We start from the raw sequence: 24,283 nt of genomic DNA, 5'->3' as shown, positions 1-24,283 counted from the left end.
TTATCCTTTCTAGGGTAACACAAATGATTTGAAATTATGCACAAAGAGGAAAAGCAAAGCTTCTTAATATCCTGTCATCCCACCTTCTTCACTATCCCGGGGAACAGATCTGGGAGAATCTTCAGGCAGAGGAGGTCTGACTCCACAACAGCCAGGCTAGGAACCAGTTCATCTATAATAATCTGGCCTTAAAAACTAAATGCACACCCACTCCTGTCCACCCCAAACTTGGATGCAACCCTGGGGTGGGAAGGAAAGGAGGAGGAAGTTGAAAGCACATGAAGCTGGTGTGTCTAAAAAGTTTTAAGGCAACCTACTGATGTGTGGTCTCTAAAAAAGCAATTAAATGGAGTTACTGAAAATTAAGCCATTATATTCCTTATAGTCCTAAATTCTTAGAATGAGACATATACTCACTATACTTCATTTTCATTTCTGAAAAGCATTGAGCTGTTCTGAATGAAACACAGCAGCTTTCTTAATTCTGCTAAAACAAAAGTATCTTTCCTTTTAAATCTTCTGCCTACTTTGCATAAAATGAGGTGACCAAGATGGCTTGCATGTTCCTCTGAGCTGGACTAATACCATATAGACAACTCTCCCTGGCTGAGGGTCCTGACCACCCTTTTTTCTGGGTGTCTGCTTTAGAAAACCTCTAATTATACATCCTTTCTCCGTCTAAAACATATGCAACTCTTTTAACAAGCCTCTTACCTGTTTCACCACCCCAAACTCACTCTCTGAAGGACCTGGGAGTCATCCTTTGAAATGTAATCTTGACAGAAGACGGCACCCCATTCCCGTCTCTGTAGGAGTGTAGGAGCTAGCTTCTAACAGGCACCAATAGAAAACACACATGGCCTAATCACAGAGAACCACAGGAACAAACTTCAAGAAGTTACTCAATGTGTTCTACTGGTCAACCTTAGTTCAGTGCAATTTCCACTTTGGCAGAGGAGAACTAAGACACTTGAGCTTCCTGCAGCACTTAACTTCCATACCCTTCCTCTACTTATGGAACATTTACTAGGTTCTATCAGTTGAAATATTCAAATTACCCTCAGAGATGGGTACAAGTGGTATCCAGTTTCTTTTAGACGATGATACCTAATTTACATTATTAGGTCATTGCTATAATCCGAATGTCTGCGTCTTCCCCTTCTCCCCAAATTGGTATGTTGAAATGCTAACCCCAGTGTGATGGTATCACCATCAGGGACACGTGGCGTGTGATTAGGTCATGAGGATGGAGCCCTCATGAATGGCATTAGTGCCCTTATGACACAGGCCCCAAGAGCTCCCTTGCTCCCTCGGCCATGTGAAGGACACAGTGAGAAGATGCCTGTCTGAAACAGAAAGCAGGCTCTCACCACACACTGAAGCTGCATGGAGCTTTGATCAGAGACTTCCCAGTTTCCAGAACTGTCAGAAGTACATTGGCTGTGTTCAAGTCACCCAGCCTGCAGTATTCTGTTACAGCAGCTCCAGATGACTGGGACAGTCACGCAGCAAATAAATTTGGATTCCCCAGGCCTAGACCCACAACATGTGCCTCCAGAGCCCTGACTTTCAAATACTTGGCACAGCCAAAATACAAATTTGTTTAATTTGCTCTGGTTAGCGTCTCTGTGTGTTTCATGGTCCAGAGAAGTGGCTTTCACTTCCTGTGCTTGTTTTGGTGGGTTTTTTTTTTGGGGGGGGGGACACTTTCTCCCCCCTGGGAAGCCCTGGATGCACTCTCCAATGCAGGGGAACCTGGAGAGGGAAAGGATGGGGGTGAGGTCCAGGGAGGGACAAGCAAAACTGGGTAAAGAGTCCACACTGGGTGTAGCGGCCGCTGACATTCGACAGTGAGGTATAGGTAATATTATGTATATTACACACAAGGGGATTTGGGTATCATTTTGGAGGGGAGTCGAGAGGGTTGTGGAGGGTTCCAGTGTATTTGGGGGTTTGGGGTGTTGTGTGCTGTTCACACTTTCGGGCTCTGCGCTCAGAGTGTGGCTGGCAGGTCTGCCTCCAGGGCAGTCCGGGGAGCACCGTCCGCCTCCCCGGGGGAATCTGGGGAGAAGACAGAGGGGTAGGGAGGTCCCACACTCACCTCTCAGGCCTCAAAACCGCCAAGGCCACACCTCCACCTCCACCTCACAGGAACTCGCGTCTCCCGCGCCGCGCCGAGCCTCCTCGCAACGCCTTACCCCAACTGCCTGGCCACGGGCTGCTTGAGCGCGTCCCACCCCCTTCCTCGCGCATGCGCGCACTCGCCCAGTCCCCACCCCGCCCCTGACTACCTGCAGCCCTTGCGCACTCCGGCTTCACCACCTCTCCAGCCGGCGTCTCCCTCTCCCGCGTGCGCACCGGAACCTCCCCGGGACCCCTCAGAGCGTGAGGCCTCACTAAACTCTTGCTTCGCACGCTGCCCCAGGCTCCAGGCCCATGAGGGCCCTGCCTTGGGCCCTTTCGCTTGCTCCCAGGCGCTTCACCTCTACACACCACTGGACAACCCAACCATCCTTCCCTCTGTCGCTGACTCCCCTCTCCCTCATGTATCACGGTCACCCAGTAGCCGGTGGCAGGAAGTGGGAGGAGATTCAGTGGCCGCCGCCCTCCAAGGTTGTGGGCATCAACAGAAAACTTGCGGAGGTGCAGGCACAGGGGCCCGCAAGCCCGCTCCCGGGGCCCCTCAAAGCCCAGACGCGGAGCTACCCGATCTAAGGCGCGCCGCCACTCGCCTCGCCCGGGTGGCATGCGCCGCCTTTGCCCGTGGGCGCTCCGCGCGTTGAGACCCCCCGCTCCCCACTGCGTCCTCTGCGCGCCCTGCCCTGACCCACCAGCCACTCAGTGGGCCTCAGCCCCCCACCTTTCTCATGCTGCTCCAAGGCGTTGATGGCCGCTTCTGTTGGTGCATCCTCCCCGCCAACAGGCATCTCCACTGTAGCTTGATGGTTGGAAGCCCAAGTTCTGAACTCAGGGCAAATCGCTTCCCTACTAGACCCGGTATCGGGTTCCGGCCTCTCAGCGCTAAATGGAGCAGGGCTCTTGAACGATCAGGTTAAGCTTTGTCAGGAGCGGGTGCTGGAGGGACCCTGCAGGACCAAGGGCTGCTGGTCCAGGTTCAGGTGTTTTCTCTGATTCTTCTTGCTATCACCTTGCGGCTGTCAGCAGCAGGTGTGGAGGACATTTCGCAGCATTCACCCTACAGGCCCAACCCTCATTAACAGTGGATACTCAGTGACTCTCGCAGGTGCCCCTTCTTACTACCAGCCCGTCAACAACCACAGAAAAGTTCCCTGCTTGCTAGGTCCAGCCAGTTCCCTGTTGGCCGGCCTAGGCAGCCTGTACTCCACCGGGACACTTCCTGCTTGCTCAGCAGGTGTGGAAAAGCCTTGACCCAAGGCCAAGGAACTTCCCACCAACTTCACCTTCTCCAAGAAGGTCTGCATCCCAGCCTTGAGGAGTCTTCTTCCAAGTTTGTTTCTTTCTTGTGTATTTTCCCTCAGCCATAGTGTATTCTTTTTTTTTTCTTTTTTATTTAAGATTTTATTTATTTATTTGACAGACAGAGATCACAAACAGGCAGAGAGAGGAGGAAGCAGGCTTCCCGCTGAGCAGAGAGCCAGATGTGGGGCTATATCCCAAGACCCTGGGACCATGACCCCAACGGAAGGCAGAGGCTTTAACCCACTGAGCCACCCAGGTGCCCCGCCATAGTGTATTCTTTAGCATTCTTGGAACTCTACTAAGCACTTGGAAGCACTGCATCATTTAATCCTACTACAAACCTCTGAAGTAGCTATAAGGAGGTATAGAGAAAGAGAACTCCTGTTCAAATTGCTGTGTGATTTCCAGGCTCTTAATGGGTACATAGGGATATTCCTGCTTGCTTGCTGGGTGACCCTGGCTGAATCCTTCACCCCTCTGTGTCTCCCATGTACAGTGAGGATAATAATAGCTGCACTACTTACTTCAGAGGTTTGTAGTAGGATTAAATGATGCAATGCATGCAAAGTGCTTAGTAGAGGAACTGGCCTACAATTTTTTGTTTCTTGCTGGAAGATAAGAGGTGGATTGGGAGGATAGGGAGGGACAGTGAAAGAGAGTCCCACATTAAAGGAATATTAAAGAGTCATTATTGATTCCAGCTGTGAGACCAGATGCAAGTAATAACTTAATCAAATGAGTTCCCTCTCCCCTTTTAAAGGTGGCAAGCCTTGTAAACAAATTTTGCAATTACTGAAATCACTGGTAATGTATGGCATGTATGGGAGTGGAACCCATAAAGAGTTATACCTAAAAACAATAAAACACAGAATAGCTTCTGGGTATTATTTTATTACTCACAAAATCCAAATGAGAATATAGAAACCTTAAACAAACCATCTCAAAATAGAGTAGCTTCATGGACTCCTTCTGTCTGCAACTGGACAACAGTCATCCCTACTCATCTTGCTCATCTGCCCATGAATCTTGAGAGTGATTAGAGTTCTCATGTGGCTTATGGGGGACTCCATGTGCCCAAACAAGATTTGAGGAAGAGTTCTCTGTCTCCCTCTCCACTTCATTTCTTCTTCTTTCCCTCTTAATCAGAAGTGGGATGAGACTAGGGAAGAAAACACACTATTTTTAGAGAACTGTTTTACTTTCTGTTCTTGGCACTCTAAATGTCTTGGTACAAAGATTCTTTTACAAATGAAGAATCTTGGTTTGAGTTTTGGAAATAACAACCCAACTTACCCTACCCCTTAAACTCTGATATTGATTTTAATTAAATCCTTTTTGGTATAAAATTATGTGTGTAGTCATGGGAAAGATGATCGGATACAGGCTTAATGCTCCTCTTAGCCATCACTCGAGTACTGACCCATAATCCTCATGTTCTTTAAGCTGTCCCACTTGACAGCACTGCCATTTCTGGATGTTTCTGTTTAAACATTCAGAATGCTCAGGAATAGGTCCTCTCCCTACCCTGATTAATGGCACTCTTTTATATTTCTAGAAAAATGAACAGGAATTTCGACAAATGTCTTTAGATTTGCACGTGCATGTATGCATGTAAATCTACAAAAGAGTGACGTATGTTCTTCTGGGGGGGGGGCTCTTTATTATGTAAATATACTTATATCAAGATATGCCCACACATAGTGATGCCCCTCTGGGTGTCCATGTGTAGATGGAGTAGTCTGAGAAAGACATAAGTGTCACTGGTTGGGAGTGAATCTTATGGTACCTTTTCTTTATAATCACCTTCTGTGTTCTCTGGGCTAGCAAAGGCCAGGAAGATTTGTTCCAGTGTTATCTGACTGATGGAATAGTCTTCTAAATTGAATTGCTCTTTAGCATCCTCCAAAATACCAAACACCTTTAGTAACAACAGCAGTAAAAAAGTGCAGTTACCATTATAGTCCTCCCTTCCAGTGCCCAACCCAGATAAGCCTCTCCCGCACTTCCTCCAAGTCCTGTCAAGTTAATGTTGGAGGACAAAAGGGGGAGATGAGAAAATGTAGAAAACATAATTAAGAATCTCCAAGGAAGCAGTTCTGTCCCCATTCTCTTGATGGACATAGACTAACAATGGGATTTAAGAAACAAATCAATTAAACTCTAGGGACTTTTGGAAAATAACATACTTTAGGTTACTTTTCTGCTCCTCATACAAGGTCAGGCTCCCATTACACATACCTGGATATCAAATACCCCCCCCCCCATCATTGGTGCTTTCTTAGTATGTAATGTTCGAAGGTCATGGTTTCTACATTACCTTTCCCCAGCTGTTGTCCTTGCTGGGAATATAGTAGGTAAGGATCCCTTGATTCTCCTGTTTTAATACACTATCTAAGAAATGAAAAACAGGATAGATGAATAATCTTGCAGATATCATTTTAAATTTCCAAAATATTGTTACATCAACTTAATTATTCACAATAGAGGGATGAATAGACATTGTTAATACAAAAAGGAACATGGTCAAATAACCTGCTGTCTTTGATATATATGGCATGGTTAATTCCTTTTGGATTTATTCCTGATAAAATAGTCTTATTATGTGGAGTTCATAGCAATTATTGAGTGCAGGCTTTCCGGCACAATAAAATTGTCAGCTCTGATACCCTATGTAAAAACTCTGAGCCTTCTAAAATTCTAACATTACAAAGACTTTATTCCTGAACATAGTGCTGAGAATATGAACTGGCCGGATTTTCACTCTGGTTGTGGGGCTACGTATGCATGTGTGGTGTGCTTGGTGGGGAGGAGAGCAGGACAAGGCCTCCTTGCTTTTTCATTATTACATGCCCTGTGAAAGAGGAAATCATACATGTAAGTCACCAAAGTCAGGCTGTGGGTTCTGGTTTTGTTCACTGGGAATAAGAACCCACTGGTGGAACAAAAGGGAAGAGGGTGGTAACCACTTCTAATTGAAACAAATAAATGTGTTTACACTTATCAGTGCATGATTTGTAGATTGTTGCAAATTGGATACTGGGGTCAAAATGTTTTAAAGTAAAAAATACATGTTTATAAGGGTGAGTGGATTTTCTTAATGTGAATTTTAATGCATGTATTGCCTCCATGATCCCATAAAGCTCTTTTTTGTGTGTCAAAAATTTGAAGCATGGAGTTTAATGAATTTTTCAAAGCAAACCCTCATGAATTCACCCTATTTAGGCCAAGTAACAGTAACCCAGACTCACCCTTGTCCCACTTCTCAGCCTCTATTCCCCCCAAAAAATTACCAATACCTTCATTGTTATTGTGGACATTTCTTTTTCAAAGGTGTTTTTACCATGCATATACCTCTAAAAACTGAGGTAGAGTTTTCCTACCTTTGACCTTTATGTGAATGGAATCATCTAGTATATTTTCTTTTCTTCTTCTTTCATTCAGTATTTGTGAGATTCATTCATGCAGTTGTATATAGCTATAATTCATTTTCTACTCTAAATAGTTATCTGGCATATGAATATTCTGCAATTTATTTTCCATTAGGATACTGATAGACAGAGGCTACTGTCTTACTGTTGTGAATGTTACTGACTTAAATATTATTTTACTTATCTCTTTTTATAGGTGGATACAAGTGTCTAAAATATAGCTGTAGGTAGACTCATTGGGCCATTGCTTTTTAAAAAATTGGTCCAGTTTCACCTGTGAGATATAGTGACTTGGAAAGACTGTAATTCCCACTGTTAGTACAAGAAAGCTGGACAAATTGCAAATTATTGCATTTCTTGAATCCCTCAGTTTCCTGACAGGGCAAACTCAGGGCAAATAACTAACCCATATCTGGGTAGAGACAGGCATCTACAGAGAAGATCAGGACCATAGCATTTGCTTGTACAAGGCAGACACAACCAGATAACATAAGCTGAAATAAAAAAATTAATAAATTGCTGAAGATCAAGTATGGGATAGCAAGAGAATTATGAAACCCATTTTTAAAATTTTAACCTCTTTGTGTTTTTTGATAGTGCTTACTTCTTACCAGAGAACTGAATTTTGCCTGTGAGCCAAGCTGACATTTTTTTTTCATTTAATGCAGGAGTTAAGTCTACTTACGCATATTGAAAGGAACAATATATTTAGTTAGAGTCTTCCTATATAATTTGTGAAGTTATATATGCATATATACCAGGTAAATGCATAAATATAAATACAAATGTAAATATACAAAATATGACTGTGTGTGTATGTGTTTCACTTTGTGGCTGGTTCTTTTTCTTACTGTTATACTTGTGATAAAGTATTTATTTTGTTCTAATGGTTAACTTCATTCTAAAGTTATATTGTCCCTTCTTTTTAAGATACTGGCGTAAACATTCAGGGCTCACCAATAATTCCTATGCAGACACCTCTAGTCATTCCTCAGTTGACATGAAATTTTTGTCTGTGTAGTCTTCAGGCAGAGCCATCAGGAGTAATATTCCCTGAATACCTGTTTATAACTCTTTTTGAATTTTATTCTTGAACATCATTTTGCTATGGCTTACATTTTTCTTGGCATAAACGGTTTTTCACAAAGCCCCAAAATCAATCTAATTTTCTTTCCCTTATAAATTTTCCTTCTTCCCCTTGTTTTTTTAAATCTGGGATCCAAAGGTCATTCCACTTTTTTATTAAAATACAATAGTTAGATTGGAAAATTCCTTGGTGGTGTTGATATTTTTCAGGTTGTCTTTTCAGTAAACAGGTTTGTCTCATCTTCGGAAATTTTCTTGAATGATAGTTTTTAGGTGTTTTTTTTTTTTTTTTGTATGTGTTCTAATCTATGGCATTGCTTTTCTCCTTTTGGACTAATTTCATAGTTGTGTTGGACTGTCCTTGCCTTGCCTCTTGCTTACTTTATTTTGAAACCTCACCTGTGTTTCTGTTCAGTGATTTTCTGTTTTTCTCCTTTCCAATCTTCATTTCCCTTGTGCTTTCTATGTGGTTTATTTGCTCTTGATAAGTATTTCTGAAATGTTTACCTTAAAATACCCTCTTCAATGTCTGCATATCAACCTGTTGGCTAGCCATCTAATCTCTTTATCTTTTCAATTGGAATTTAAGATTTTCTTATATACTATTCATTCCCTTCTTAATTCTTTAGGCTTATGTTGAAATATTAGATAATAGTTTCATCTGCTTTGTGGCCCTATAGCTCTGCTGTTCTTTCAATGTCTATAGGTATTTTTAATCCTCTTTTATTTATGATATTTTTCTGTGGGATTCAATTATAATCTTTTACAATTTATAATCTTTTCAGTCATTTATCTTTAAATGAGATTAATTTTCTTAAAGCTTTAGAAGGAGTTTCCTATGTAGAAGATGAGGTGGGACAGAATATCTTTCTTAGCTTTAGTCCAGTCCGGTTCCTTCTGAGAGTCTTCTGGGATGTATAAAGTAATAAAGCCTCCCAGTGTAGATCTTCCTCTGGCACTCTCTCATATCTGCCTCCTCTGTTTCTCCCCACACTCAAAGCTTAAATTTCAGATCCTTTCCTCCAGAAAGGATCTCTGCTTGCTCCTGCTTGGAATCATAGGATGCCCCTGACTGCCCACTTGAGGGTCCCCCTTTACATGACAGTCTCAGCATGAGCTTCTCAACTGAAGAGGATCCAGCGTGATCCCAGTGCTACAATGGCATTTGCTTCCACAATTAGCATTTTCTAAGTGCTCACTATTTCCTTTCTTTTGTTTCTTCTTTTTTTTATTCCTTCCTGTTTGCAGGTTAAAATTTGTTCTCTCTTTTTTTTTGTAAGCCAATTATTGTATTAAAAATGTATTTGTTTTAATTTTGATCAATTTTTAGTTTTGTTTTACCAACAGTACTTTTCAGAATATATAATCTTCCATGTTGTAGAAATAGAATCATCTTTGCATTTTAAAAAAGAACTCACGCCATTTAAATTTCCTTGGGATTATGTAGAATAATTTATTCTAAATATCTGATTATAGTGGCAAATCCTCTTTAAAGTATACATTCTAGATGACTTTTGCTTGTAATATTTATTTCTTCTTTTTAAAAATCAACATTTACGTGTATGTTCCATGCCAGGTTTCTTTTCGATTCTGTCATATTTGAATAGGTATTTGCTCCAGGATGATGTAAGGAAGAACGGGGCAACAACCACCTTACAGTTGAGAATGTGTCTCAAACCCACATTCTCATTAAACCTCTTGTGTCCACATCCTCAAGGTCTTGGGTCAGAGTTTAGTGTCCTTCCTTCAAGCAGAGCTAGGAGAGCACACAATAAGTGAGGGTTTTTTTGGTCACAGCTTCTTTTTGTGGTAATTTAGACACCACATGAAGTAGAAGTCTGATAGAATAAGTACTCAAAAATATGTGCTGAATGAATGCATTGAGTATTGAACTTCTTAATGGACACATCCATCTGCAGGTGTCATAGGACCTCACCATCACTATGACCAACACTGGTGTAATCATTTTCCCATACATCTGTTTTTCACATCTGCTCTTCCATTCATTTCTTATCTGTTTGTGATCTCTATTCCTACTGTGTAATCAATCATGCTATTTTCCATTGTTTGGAAGATAAACTTACAACTCCTCAACCTGACACACAATAGGAACTTCTATGATATTTTGCTCAGCCTAACAAAGTGGAAGGTAAGATGAAAAGCCAGCATTATTAAAATCTTTGCCAAGTTTCTGCTTTATATTTGGAAAGAGAGGTAAAGGACAGAAAAAAATAGTTGCTATCTCTGGTATTATACCATGTAGGCAGAGAGGTGCTTGTTGAATTTAGCAGCAGAAGCAGAACTAGTTTTGAGAGAAGAGAAAAGCTTAGTGGTTCTCGTTTGCATTTCTATACCACATCCTGGCCGAGATACCAAAAGACTGGGGATACATGCATAGGTGGAGGAAAAAAGCCTTAAAACTTTGCATGGGTAATATGTGAAAATAATTGAGGACTGTACTAAAAAATATGACTTTAGTGATGTAATTTATATTGACAGCTTGAATCCAAAGCTGCCTTATTAAAATGATACAAGAGCTGAGTGAGAACTTTTGTATGTGTGGGAAACTTGTCTTATTATGCTAAGAAACTATCAGAAGGATTCCCCAAAGCAATTCAGTATGGAAGATCAATAAGTATCAATAAACCATAAGAAACAGTTATTGAAGACATAAAACATATGGATGGTGAAACAGAAAAACCCATGCTTTAAAACATCTGTATAAAAGTTAGTTCAACTTAATTTACCGGGGAATGTCAGTGTGATGAAATACTTTAAACCATCCAGTTTGCCCTTCTGTGCATCAATCTTGACCTTGACCTTCAGGATGTAAATGTTGCCAAACTTGTTTTTGAGGTGTTGAGGGCTACCCAGGCACAGAAACTTTCCCTGCACCATTATGGCCAGCCTGGTACAGAAGGCATCACATTCCTCCAATCTAGCAAAACATAATAGCATAAAAAATTCTGTTTTGGAGAACATTCTGTAGTTCAAACAGAGCCAGGAATTTAAGACTCTCTTTTCAGTGTGAAATGGAATTTGCTCATCATAAAGATCATAGTTGAAAAGTGAAATTTTTTTAGACAATTAGTAGTAGGGTACATATCCCCAAACACATCTCCTGAACTTCCTGCTCTCACCCCATTCTTAATTCTTTAACTTGATGAGGATTTTTGGCCATTCCATTCATTAATATTAAGGAGGAAATCACATACCTAAGCAAATTTATTGTCAATATTCCTAGCATCAAATAATTCTCACTTATAACCACTACAATACTTGCCAACCCTCATTTAAGCCTCCAAATGAGCCACACCTATGGGAAGTTACAATGATGGCTTTGCCACTTTCACATGTCCATGTCACAGCATTCCAGAGCAGGCGTCGGGCTACAGGGTCCATGCCCGTTGATGGCTCATCCAGCAAAATGACTGAGGTCTTTCCCATTAGGGCAATAGCAGTACTCAGCCTACGTTTGGTTCCTCCACTTTATGGTCATAGAAGGAGAAGAAGGGAAAGAGAGGTTATATAAATTAGTTACTTATAGGAAAGAGCATAAACATATCAACAAACATGTAATATGGAATTCCACAATGCTGATTAGTTACACTTCAATAAGTTAGCAAGCCCAGTACAGGTGTATATATCAATTAATTTTCATTTGAAATGTAGATGAGTGACTCTTCTGTAACTGATTTTAGGTACACTGTCAGTGGCATTTATTCACCTGTGCCTAGGGTACCATCATTTTCCAAGTATAAAAATCTACCATAATTCAAAGGGCTTATATTCCTACTTTCTTGGGAGACAAAGAACCATATGGATACTAGGAAGAATAATATAATCCCTTTTGAGATTTAGAGGCTACGGTTCAAATAGAACAAGGATTTTGTTTCATCTCTGCAAAGGAAATACATGGAACTACGTTGATATGTCTTATTACTATTATCTGAAACCTAGCAACTTGTGAGATAGTTTTACAATTAGATAATTGTGCGACAGAGGGACCTAGGTGAAACTGTGCTCATTTATTTCAAACACCAGAAATACAGGGAAGCATGTCAACATTAATGGCAGCAACACAAAGATCATCATAATGAAATGACTCACCTGTAGGTTCTGATAAGCTTGTCAGCATGGGCTTCCAGTTGCATTGAACTCAACCATCTATTCACATAGAGCTGAATCTGGGGCTCAGATACTCCCCATAATCTGGCACACATGATCATTATTTCCCGACCAGTCATGTATTCCAACAATGCATCATATTGAGGACAATAGCCAACTCTTGACTTCACCTGATTACAAGAATTGCTTTAATAAGGACTCAAGTTATCTATTCTACTGGTCATCCCTGGATAAGATAGAAGACCACAGTTCTCCAGACCATGTCTCTAAGAGTCCTACCAAGAATTTTTATTCTTTAAGTCTACACAATGATGGTTATTGGACCTATTGTTTTAAGTTGGAATAACAGCTTCCTCAATTGATTTTTAAAGATCTTAGCAATGAAAAAGTTAAAATCCCAGAGCCCACTGAATTTGGAGGAGAATACAATTTGGAGGAGAATACAAGATTCTCCCCTCATTAATAAGAAACTCTAAAGGACATGGCCATCATTGAAGTTTTTTGCACTGCACAACCTGCACAGCCCTGTGTAGATGTTGTCTCATAGTAAGGCTGAACCAGAAGTAAAGACTTTCCCCACTTCCACAAACAGGAGAATGCAATGACTATTGTTTTGCCAATAACTAACCCTTTTATGGATTTGCATTCAGATGCACATAGACAAAAAATAAATAACATCATTTTATCAAAATTAATTAAAATTAAAAATAGTTAAAATTATTCTAAATACTTAAAGTTCATACTTTTCCTCTGAGATTTTACTAATTTATAGTAATCCCAGATTGTTTATACCCCTAATCTCTTGGTAGAAATCAAAACAAACCCATAATTAAAAAATTATGTTACATTAGTCACCATATAGTACAGCAATAGTTTTTAATGTAGTGTTCCATGATTCACTGTCTGTGTAAAACACCTAGTGCTCCATGCAATACATCCCCTCCTTAATACCCATCACTGAGCTAATCCATCTCCACTCACCCTTCATCTCTAAAACCCTCAGTTTGTTTTCTGGAGTCCATAGTCTCTCATGGTTTGTCTCCCCATCTGATTTCCCCCCTTTCATTTTCCCTTCCTTCTCCTAATGTCCTCCATGCTATCCCTTATGTTCCACAAATAGGTGAAACCCTATGATAATTTGGCTGACTTATTTCACTTAGCATAATCTCCTCCAGTCCTACCCATGTTGAAGCAAAAGTTGGGTATTCAGCCTTTCTGATGGCTGAGTAATATTCCATCATATATAAGGACCACATCTTTATCAATTCATTGGTTGAAGGGCATCTCTGCTCTTTCCACAGTTTGGCTATTGTGGACATTGCTGCTATGAACACTGGGGTGCATGTGCTCCTTCTTTTCACTACATCTGTATCTTTGGGGTTAAATACCCACTAGGGCAATTGCTGGGTCATAAAAGAAACCCTTTCTTCTATTTTAAAGGTTTAAAATTATTCTCCCATATAATTTTTGAAAGTAAATGAGCTGCATACAACCATAACTCAATTAACAAAGAAAAAGATACCATGAATGTCATGGGTAGAAACAATACTCATGAGAAACATATTTGAAATGACTTCAGATGTTGGAATTATCAGATCAGATGTGCAAATGATTGTGCTTATTATGTTTAAATAAATTTTTAATACTTTAAAATATATTTATGAAAAAAAATGAAGCCGGAAGTATCACTATTCCAGATTTCAAGTTGTACTACAAGGCTGTAGTAATCAAAACAGTATGGTACTGGCACAAAAACAGACACACAGATAAATGGAACAGGATAGAAAGCCCAGAAAGAAACCCATGATTATATGGTCAATTAATCTTTGACAAAAGAGACAAAAATATGCAATGTGACAAAAACAGTCTCCAGTCTCTTCAACAAAAGAATGAAACTGGACTACTTTCTTTTACCACACACAAAGATAAACTCAAAATGGATTAAAGACCTAAATGTGAGATCTGAAACCATAAAAATTCTCGAAGAGAACACAGGTAGTAATTTCTCTGCTTTGGCCATAGAAATATTTTTCTAGATATGTCTCCCAAGACAAGGGAAATAAAAACAAAAATAAAATATTGGGACCATATTAAAATAGAACGCTTCTGCACAGTGAAGGAAACAATAAAAAAAAAATAAAACTAAAAGACAACCTACTGAATGGGAGAAGATATTTGGAAATGACATATACAGTAAAGGGTTAGTATCCAAAATATGTAAAGAACTTAAAGAACTCAACACCCAAAAAGCAAATAATCCAATTTAAAAATGGGCAGAAATTTCTCTAAAGAAGACATCCAGATGGCCAACAGACACATGAAAAGATGCTTAACATCACCATCAACAGAGAAATGCAAATCAAAACTATAAGGAGATACCATCTCACACATGTCAGAATGGTTAAAATCAGCCACACAAGAAACAACAGGTGTTGCTGAGGGTGTGGAGAGAGGAAAACCCTCCTGCATTGTTGGTGAGAATGAAAACTGGAACAGCCACTGTGGAAAACAGTACAGAGTTTCCTCAAAAAATTAAAAATAGAACTTACCCTATGGTCTAGTAATTCCACTATTGGAAATTTGCCCCAAAGACAGAAAACCACAATTCAGATGGATAAATGCACCCCAGTGTTTATTGTAGCATTATTTATAATAGCCAAATTATGGAGGCAGACCAACTGTACATTGATTGATGAATGGATAAAGAAGAAGCGGTATATACATAGATATACAATGGAATATTACTCAGGCATAAAAGAGAATGAAAACTTGCCATTTGCAACCACGTGGATGGATCTAGAGAGTATCAAGCTAAGTGAAATGTCAGAGAAAGAAAAATACAACATGATTTCATTCCATATGCAGAACTTAAGAAACAAGGAAACAAACAAAAGGGAAAAGAGGAAGAGACAACCCAAGAAACAGCCTCTTAACTATAGAGGACAAATTGATGGTTATCATAGAGGAGGTGGTGGGTAGTGAGTGAAATAGGTGATGGTAATGAAAAATATACTTATCATGATGAACACCGAATAATGTATGGAATTGTTGAATCACTATACTGTCCACCTGAAATTAATATTATACTATATGCTAATCATACTGGAATTAAAATAAAAAACTTAATAGCTTAATAAAATTTTTAAAATCTTTATGAGAAAGAAAAGTATAAAGTCACTTGGATTTTTGGGAATGAACCACATATAACACCTAAAAACTAAAAATAAATGAATAAATAAATAAAGTCCATAAATAAAGCAGGCTACAAACTTCGTGAATACATTTGACAGCAATTTAATGACAATGGAAGAAATTAACTTAACCTGGAGATTAGGTAATAAGAAGGCAGCTAGGATGCAGCAGAAAAATTAAAAATGGGGAAGTGTGAAAGTGAAAGATAGATTGGAAATATGTGGATAGCCAAAATTGCAGAAGGAGAGAAAGGAACAGGAGAAATATTTGAAGAAATCATTAAGTGAAAATGTTGCAGAACCAATTAAAGACACCAATCGATCAACTGAAGAATGTCAACACATTCCAAGCAGGACAAAATTTTAGATTCATATCTAAATATTTCATATTGAAGCTTATGTAAAACAAAGATAAAATATAAAAGCTAGAGAGAAAAGAAAGCTTATCTATAAAGGAATATCAGAATGAGCTAATTTCTCAAAAGTAATGATGGGAACTAGATGATAGGGAAACAGCAGGTCAATTTGCTAAAGAAAAATAATGGCAAACTTCAAATTTCTATACACAGTGAAAATATCTTTTGCCAATGAGGGTAAATAAGAGGGTTTTACAGATAAAAAACAAAACATGAATAAGAAAGTTTGCCCATGAGTTTCAGACTGAGAATCTGCAATTGCCATTTCTATTCTGTGCCGAGGAGAGGTTCTAGCCATGGCTAGAAAAAAAGCGTAAGATTGGAAAGGAAAATAAATTGTTATTTGCAGCAGTCATGATTTAAAAGTAAACATTCCCCCCAAAAAGTAAACATTCCAATATAATTTAAAGACAAATATTAGAATTAAGAGAGTTTAGTAATTTTATTGAATACAACTTCAATATTTAAAAATCAGTCACACTCAGGGTGCCTGGGGGCTCAGCTGGTTAAGCATCAGGTTCTTGATTTCAGCTCAAGTCATGACCTCAGGGTCCTGAGATCCAGCCCCACATTGGGCTCTGTGCTCAGTGGGGAGAGTGTGCTTTTCTCCCTCTTTCTTTGCCCCTCCCCTTGCTCTCTGTTGGCCTGGTGATGGGTATATTAGGGAAGCACATTTTGCATGGAGCACTGGGTATTTTATGTAAACAATGAATCTCAGAACACTACATCAAAAACTAATGATGTACTGTATGGTGACTAACATAATAAAAAATAATAAAAAATTAAAATAAATCTTTTTAAAAATCAGTTGCACTCAATAGACAATCAGCATTTAATAAAATATAAAATCACTTAAATTAATGTTAAAACACAATATGTAGAAATAAATTACACACAGTACTATTGTTTCATGATCTTATATCCAAACAAGCTAAATTGCCTCTTTAGTGTAAAATCCCTAAAATTTAGTGTACAACCCGAGTTTAAAACCATTATTCTGAGACATTTAATGAGATCCAACACATGGAAAGATGTATTATGTTCACTATAAGTATGTCAATCTTCTAAAATCCCACTTAAAATTCTAGGATTTTTACACAAAGATAAGCTAATTCCTCAATTCATCTATAATTTAATTTTTATTTAATTAAAAAAAGATTTACTTATTTATTTGAGAGAGAGAGCACGAGCAGTGGGAGGGGCAGAAAAAGAGGGAGAGAGAAAATCCTCAAGCAGGTTCCCCACTGAGCTTGGACCCCAATCCAGGGCTCTATCCCAGGACCCTGAGATCATGATCTTAGCCAAAGTCAAGAGTTGGATTCTTAACTGACTGAGCCACCCAAGAGTCCCTCAGTAGAAACTTTTGAGGCTAGAAAGTAGTGAGTGGAATGATATATTTAAAGTGAGAAAAAGAATCAGCCAAGAATTCTATACCAACAAAACTGTCCTTCAAAAATAGGGAGAAAATAAGAAATTCCCAATAAATAAAAGATGAGGGAGTTTATTACCATTAGATTTACCCTACAATAAACACTAAAAACCATCCTTTACACTGAAATTAAAGGACACTAGACAGTAAATTAAAGCTGTATGAAGAGATAAAGATCTCTGGTAAAGCTAATAGATTGGCACACTTAAAACAAGAATTATTACAATTTTGACTTATGATTCAACTATTTATTTTATACAGTATTTAAAAGGCAAATGCATAAAATAACATTTAATGGTACACAAAGTATAAGTATATATTTTGTGACAACAATGACAAAGTGTGGACATGGGAACAGAGGTGTAGAGAAGTAGAGTTTTGTGTGTGATTGAATTTCAGTTGATACCAATTCAAAAGAGATAGTTACAACTTTAAGATGTTAAATGAAATCCCAATGGTAATCACAAGGAAAATAACTGTATAATATACACAAAAGGAAGTAAGTGTATCAAAACATCCAACTACAAAAAAAAAAAAATCAGCTAAACACAATGTAAGGCAGTAATGGAGAAAATTAGGGGTAAAAAACACAAGAGATACATAAAACAGGAATGGCAAAAGTAAGTTCTTCTCTATTAGTGATTCCTTTATTTTTAAAAAGATGTTATGTATTTATTTGAGAGAAAGAGCAAAAGTAGTGGGGAGGAGCTGCAGGAAAGGGAGAGGCAGACTCCCTGGTGAGCGGGGAGCCTAAGCAGGGTTTGACCCCAGGACCCAGTATCATGACCTGAGCAAAAGGCAGACACTTAACCAACTGAGTCACCCAGATGTTCCACTATCAGTAATTACTTTAAATGTAAATGGATTTAATTCCCTAATCAAAACACATAGATTGTCAAAATGAATTGAAAAAGCAAACGTGATCCAAATATCTGCTATCTAGTCAGACTGACTTATGTTTAAGTACACAAATAGGATGAGAGTTAAAGGACATGAAAAAATTTCATGCAAATAATGCCCCAAAGAGATGGGTCTAAACAATTATTAGACAAAATAGACGAAGCCACTAACTATGACAAGAACAAATACAGTATTATATATTGTGTGGGAGGCCGCAGTAAGGCTTGAGATGAAGACCAAACCAGGCCCTGACTTGTGCCTCCTTTAAAGGCTGAATAGCCAAACAAAAGGCTTAGGTTGATAAAGTTGAGTAGCACTGAGAAAGGGTCTGTGCTATGTGTTGCACGCTCGCCTTCGTGACTTCCCACACATTTGCTAGTCAGATAGAGACAATTTGGCCGGGGTCAGAAATTCTTGGCTGGTCCTTGCTGTCCTTGCACGGGCTATAGACTACACCACTGTAAGACTGTGCTGTGCTTACATAAACAATGTCTTGAGTGGCCTTGAAGTCAGTACATCTGGCGCTAGAGGGTCTGCTATTGGTGCCTGGGAAATAGATAATGGGAAAGCTTGAAGGATTTTCTGCACATGTTGCAAACTCTTTAGTAATCAGCTAAAAATAGATACTTTCTTATGATTGTTTCTGTTAGCTATATAATGCCTTGCTGCCTTGAATAAAATTGGCACTATTGGACATCCTCCTTGGTGCTCCTCCTGCCCCCATCTCTTTGTCTCTTAATTTCTTTTCACCATCCTCTTACCCTCTCGACCCTGGTCAATTTGTCGCGCCAGCTGCGACAATATTGATGAAAGGATCAATTTACCATGAAGATAAAATAGTTATACATATATATGCACCAAACATCAGAGCTCCAGATTATATGAAGAAAAGAATAATAGATTTGAAGGGAAAAATAAACAGCTGAAAAATATGAGTTGGAGACTTCAATACTATACTTGTACTTATTTTCTTTAAATTTTATTATGGAAGTATAGTTGGCATATAATATTATGTTAGTTTCAGGAGTACAACATAGTAATTCAATTTTATACAGTATGCAGTGCTCACCATGATAAGTATAATTACCATTTGTCACTAAACAATGTTATTATAATATTATTGACTATATCCCCTATGCTGTGTTTATCATCTCCATGACTTACTTATTTTATAACTGGATGTTTGTACCTCTTAATCCCCTTCACCTATTTTGTCTATTCCCTTATCCCCTCCTCTTTTGGAAACCCTCAGTTTGTTCTTTGTATCTAGAGTCTCTTTCTGTTTTTCTTTGTTCATTTTTCATTTGTTTTCTTTTTGAAATTTTTAATGTTTATTTTTTAAAAAAATTTATGTTCAATTAGCTGACATATATTGTTCATTTTTGATGTGGTGTTCAGTGTTTCATTAGTGGCATATAACATCCAGTGCTCATCACCACACATGCCCTCCTTAATACCCATCACCTTGTTACTCCACCCCCCACCCTCCTCCTTTATGTAACCCTCAGTTTGTTTCCTGCAGTCCATAGTCTCTCATGGCTTGTCTCCCTCTCTGATTTCTTCCCATTCACTTTTCCCTCCCTTCCCCTGTGGTCCTTTGCACTATTCCTTTTGTTCCACATATGAGTGAAACCATATGATAATTGTCTTTCTCTGCTTGACTTATTTCACTTAGCATAATCCCCTCCATTTCCATCCATATCAATGAAAATGGTGGGTATTCATCCTTTCTGATGGTTGAGTAATATTTCATTGTATATATGGACCACATCTTCTTTATCCATTCATCTGTTGAAGGACATCTTGGCTCCTTCTACAGTTTGTACTATTGTTCACTTTTGTGAACACTGCTGCTATGAACAATGGGGTGCATATGCCCTTTCTTTTCACTACATCTGCATCTTTGGGGTAACTACCCAGTAGTGCAATTGCTGGGTTGTAAGGTAGCTCTATCTTGAACATTCTGAGGAACCTCTGTTTTCCAGAGTGGCTGTACCAGCTTGCATTCCCACCAACAGTGTAAGAGGGTTCACCTTTCTCCACAACCTTTCCAACATTTGTTGTTTCATGACTTATTAATTTTTGCCGTTGTAACTGGTGTAAGGTGATATCTCATTGTGGTTTTGATTTTAGCCCTGATGGCTAGAACGATGTTGAACATTTTTGCATGTGTCTGTTAGTCATTTGTATGTCTTCCTTGGAGAAGTGTCTATTCATATCTTCTGCCCATTTCTTGACTGGATCTTTTGTTTTTTTATGGGTGTTGAGTTTGAGACGTTCTTTATAGATCTTAGATAATGGCCCTTTAACTGTATGATTATTTGCAAATATTTTCTCCCATTCTGTGGGTTTCCTCATAGTTTTGTTGACTGTTTCCTTTGCTGTGCAAAAGCCTTTTATCTTGAGTCCCCAAAGTTCATTTTTGCTTTTGCTTCCCTTGCTTTTGTAGACATGTCTTGAAAGAAGTTGGATCACTATGGTCAATGTTGAAGAGGTTACTGCCTATGTTCTCCTGAAGGATTTTGATGGATTCCTGTCTCACATTTAGGTCTTTCAACCACTTTTGAGTTTATCTTTGTGTATGGCATAAGAAAGTAGTCCAGTTTCTTTCTTCCATATGTGGCTGTCCAATTTTCCCAGTGCCATTTATTGAAGAGACTATCTCTTTTAATTGGATATTCATTCCTGCTTTGTAAAGATGAGTTGACCATAGAGTTGAGAGTCCATTTCTGGGCTCTCTATTCTGCTCCATTGATCTATGGGCCTGTTTTTGTGCTAGTACCATGCTGTCTCAATAATCATAGCTTTGTAATATAGCTTGAAGTCAGGGATTGTGATGCTCCCAGCTTTGGTTTTCTTTTTCAACATTCCCCTGGTGATTTGGTATTTTTCTGGTTCGATACAAATTTTAGGATTGTTTGTTCCAGCTCTGTGAAAAATGTCAATGATATTTTGATAAGGATTGCACTGAATTTATAGATTGTTCTGGGCAGTATAGACATTTTTACAATGTTTATTCTTCCAATCCATGAGCATGGAATGTTTATCCATCTCTTTGCATCTTCCTCAATTTCTTTTATAAGTGTTCTATCATTTCTAGAGTATAGATCCTCTACCTCTTTGATTTATTCTGGAGGTTTATTAGGTTTATTCCTAGGTATCTTATGGTTTTTGGTCCTATTATAAATGGAATTGATTCCTTCATTTCTCTTTCTTCAGTCACATTGTTAGTGTATAGAAATGCAGCTGATTTCTGTGCATTGATTTTTTATTTTGCCACATTTGCTGAATTGTTGTATAAGTTCTATTAATTTGGAGGTGGAGTCTTTTAGGTTTTCCACATAAAGTATCATGTAATCTGCGAAGAGAGAGAGTTTGACTTCTTTGCCAATTTGAATGCTGAGGCTAGGACTTCTAGTACTATGTTGAACAAGTATTGAGAGTGGGCATCCCTGTCATGCTCCTTGCCTTAAGGGAGAAGCTCAGCTTTTCCCTATTGAGAATGATATTAGCTGTGGGCTTTACATAGATAGATTTTATTACCTTTAGGTATGTTCTCTCTATCCCTGTGTTTTGAAGGGTTTAAATCAGGAAAGAATACTGTATTTTCTCAAAATGCTTTTTCTGCATCAATTGAGAGAATTATATGGCTCTTGTCTCTTTTGTTAATATGATCTATCACATTGATTGATTTCCAAATATTGAGCCACCATTGCATTCCAGGAATAAACTCCACCTGGTAGTGGTGAATAATTCTTTTAATGTACTGTTGGATCCTATTGGCTAGGACCTTGTTGAGTATTTTGGCATCCATGTTAATCAGGGATATTGGCCTGTAATTCTCCTTTTGGATGGGATCTTTATCTGGTTTTGGGATAAAGGTAATTATGGTCTCATAGAATAAGTCTGGACGTTTTCCTTGCATTTCTATTTTTTGAAATAGCTTCAGTAGAATAGCTATGATTTCTTCTTTAAATGTTTGCTAGGATTCCTTTGAGAAGCCATCTGGCCATGGACTCTTGTTTGTTGGGAGCGTTTTGATTAATGTTTCAATTTCCTTGCTGGCTATGCTCTGTTCATATTGTCTTTTTTTTTTTTTCCTGTTTAAGTCTTGGTAGTTTATATATGTCCAGGAATGCACCCATTTCTTCCAGGTTGCCTATTTTGTTGGCATATAGCTACTGGTAATAAGTTGGCATCTAGCTACTGGTAATAATTGCCTCTATTTCCTTGTTATTAGTTGTGATTTCTCCCCTTTCACTCATAGCTTTCAATAGTTACTCTCAACGTGAACAGGCTGAATACTCCCATCAAACAGCACAGGTTTAAAGTTGGATAAGAAAGCAGCACCCATCCATATGCTGTCTACAAGACTCATTCTGAGCCTAAAGACACCTCCAGATTGAAAGCAAGGAGATGGAAATCCATTTCTCATGCTAACAGACCTAAAAATAAAGCTAGGGTTGCGATTTTCATCTCAGACAAATTAGATTTTTAAACCAAAGACTGTAGTAAGAGATGTAGAGAGACACTATGTCATACTTAAAGTGTCTATCCAGCAAGAAAATCTAACAATTGTAAATATCTATGCCTCAAACATGGGAGCAGCCAACTACATAAGCCAACTATTAACCAAAATAAAGAATCTTATTGATAATAATAATTAATAGTAGGAGACTTCAACACTCCACTTACAGCAAGAGATAGATAATCTACGCAGAAGCTCATTAAAGAAACAAGAGCTTTGAATGACACATTGGACCAGATGGACTTTGTAGATATATACAGAACATTCCATCCTGAAACACCAGACTAATCATTCTTCTCAAGTGCACATGGAACTTCCTCCAGAACAGATCACATACTGGGTCACAAATCAGGTCTCAACCAATATCAAAAGATTAAGATGATTCCCTGCATGTCATCAGACATGGTTCTTGGGGTCAGAGAATCCAAAATTCCCAGCAGGCAGTTCCTCAAAAAAATTAAAAATAGAAAGATCATACAATCCGGAAATTTCACTACTGTGTATTTACCCAAAGAAAACCCCAAGAACCATCTGGAAGAACCCATTCACCTCCTTTCATCATACATCACCTCTTCCTCTATTTCATTTTTTTTCCTTCTAGTATAAATGTGGTCAAGTTGTTTAATGTATAAAATATCTCCTGTCTCATTCTCACAACTTTGGGTGAATTCTAATGTTTCCTTTAGCTTCAAAGCTAACTTTGTTCAAAGTATAACCCATATTCTTAGCTTCACCTCTGTTACTAGAATACTGTTTATCCTAGAGCATGCAGGATCCCACAACCCCATCTTCCTGATGTCATAATGATGAAGTGCCATGAGCTAAAGAGGTAAGAAATACACCATTTAGGATCCCATTACTACCACTCAACTGACCATAGCACAATAGTTCTTGCTAACTGCATCACTGAAGTTCTGATTGCTAAATCCAATACACTCTATTCCATCTTACATTGCTGGAGATTACCTGGAATCTGACACCATCGACCAGTTTCTTCATCTTGAATTTTTCTTACCATTTAGCTTTCCCCAAGGTTATGCACTCTCTCCCAAGCAGCATGTGCACCCAATGGCTGGCTGAATCAGAGATATAAAAGAAAGCTATCTTGCCTTGATTTGGGACCATTCTGAAAGTTCATCCTGTTCCAGAGCTCTAAAGTTCATGAAGACCACAGTTACAAGTGAAGTGCATTTATAAATGAACTGCATCTTCTACCCTGGCTTTCCCTCTACAGCATCTTGTCTGGTATATGTTAGATGTATTGTTGAGAGAACTTGCCTTTTACTCTAGCAGTTTCAAAGAACACAAAAGATAATCTTGTCTTAGATTCTATCCTTGTTGCCTCTCTCTCCTCAAAATTTTTTTTTCTCTCTCCAGATCTACTGAGTTGACTAATACTCTCAGTATCAATAGTATCAATGTCTACCGTGATTGCCATCTATTATCTTCAGTGCCTACCTGTTACCTGTACTCCCAAGACTTGAAACTTCTCAAATCTTTTTTTTTTAAGATTTTATTTATTTATTTATTTATTTGACAGAGAGAGAGAGACACACACAGAGAGAGAAGGAACACAAGCAGGGGGAATGGGAGAGGCAGAAGAAGGCTACCCACTGAGCAGAGAGCCAGATGCGGGGCTTGATCCCAGAACCCTGGGATCAGGACCTGAGCCAAAGGCAGATGCTTAATGACTGAGCCACCCAGATGCCCCAAGCTTCTCATATCTTAGATTGTAA

The 24,283-nt window shown here is 38.6% G+C and overlaps 1 protein-coding gene across 1 annotated transcript in view; it reads right to left on the bottom strand.

The window, feature by feature from the left end:
• Window positions 1-4,558: 4,558 nt before the first annotated feature.
• Window positions 4,559-24,283, bottom strand: part of LOC111146224 (ATP-binding cassette sub-family A member 3-like) — a 117,373-nt gene continuing 97,648 nt past the window's right edge. Inside the window, exons 26-31 of the mRNA XM_022501678.1 lie at window positions 12,066-12,253; window positions 11,272-11,442; window positions 10,703-10,893; window positions 5,759-5,832; window positions 5,245-5,359; window positions 4,559-4,578 (exon numbers count right to left, since the gene is read on the bottom strand). Of these exons, the coding sequence (XP_022357386.1) occupies window positions 4,559-4,578; window positions 5,245-5,359; window positions 5,759-5,832; window positions 10,703-10,893; window positions 11,272-11,442; window positions 12,066-12,253 (759 nt within the window). The remainder of the gene's footprint in view (window positions 4,579-5,244; window positions 5,360-5,758; window positions 5,833-10,702; window positions 10,894-11,271; window positions 11,443-12,065; window positions 12,254-24,283) is intronic.

Source organism: Enhydra lutris, unplaced genomic scaffold (assembly GCF_002288905.1).
Source record: "Enhydra lutris kenyoni isolate GAN:26980312 unplaced genomic scaffold, ASM228890v2 scaffoldscaffold13, whole genome shotgun sequence".
Classification (NCBI taxonomy): domain Eukaryota; kingdom Metazoa; phylum Chordata; class Mammalia; order Carnivora; family Mustelidae; genus Enhydra; species Enhydra lutris.
Note: the sequence above shows the minus strand (reverse complement) of the source record. Positions and strands in the feature narration are given on the sequence as shown.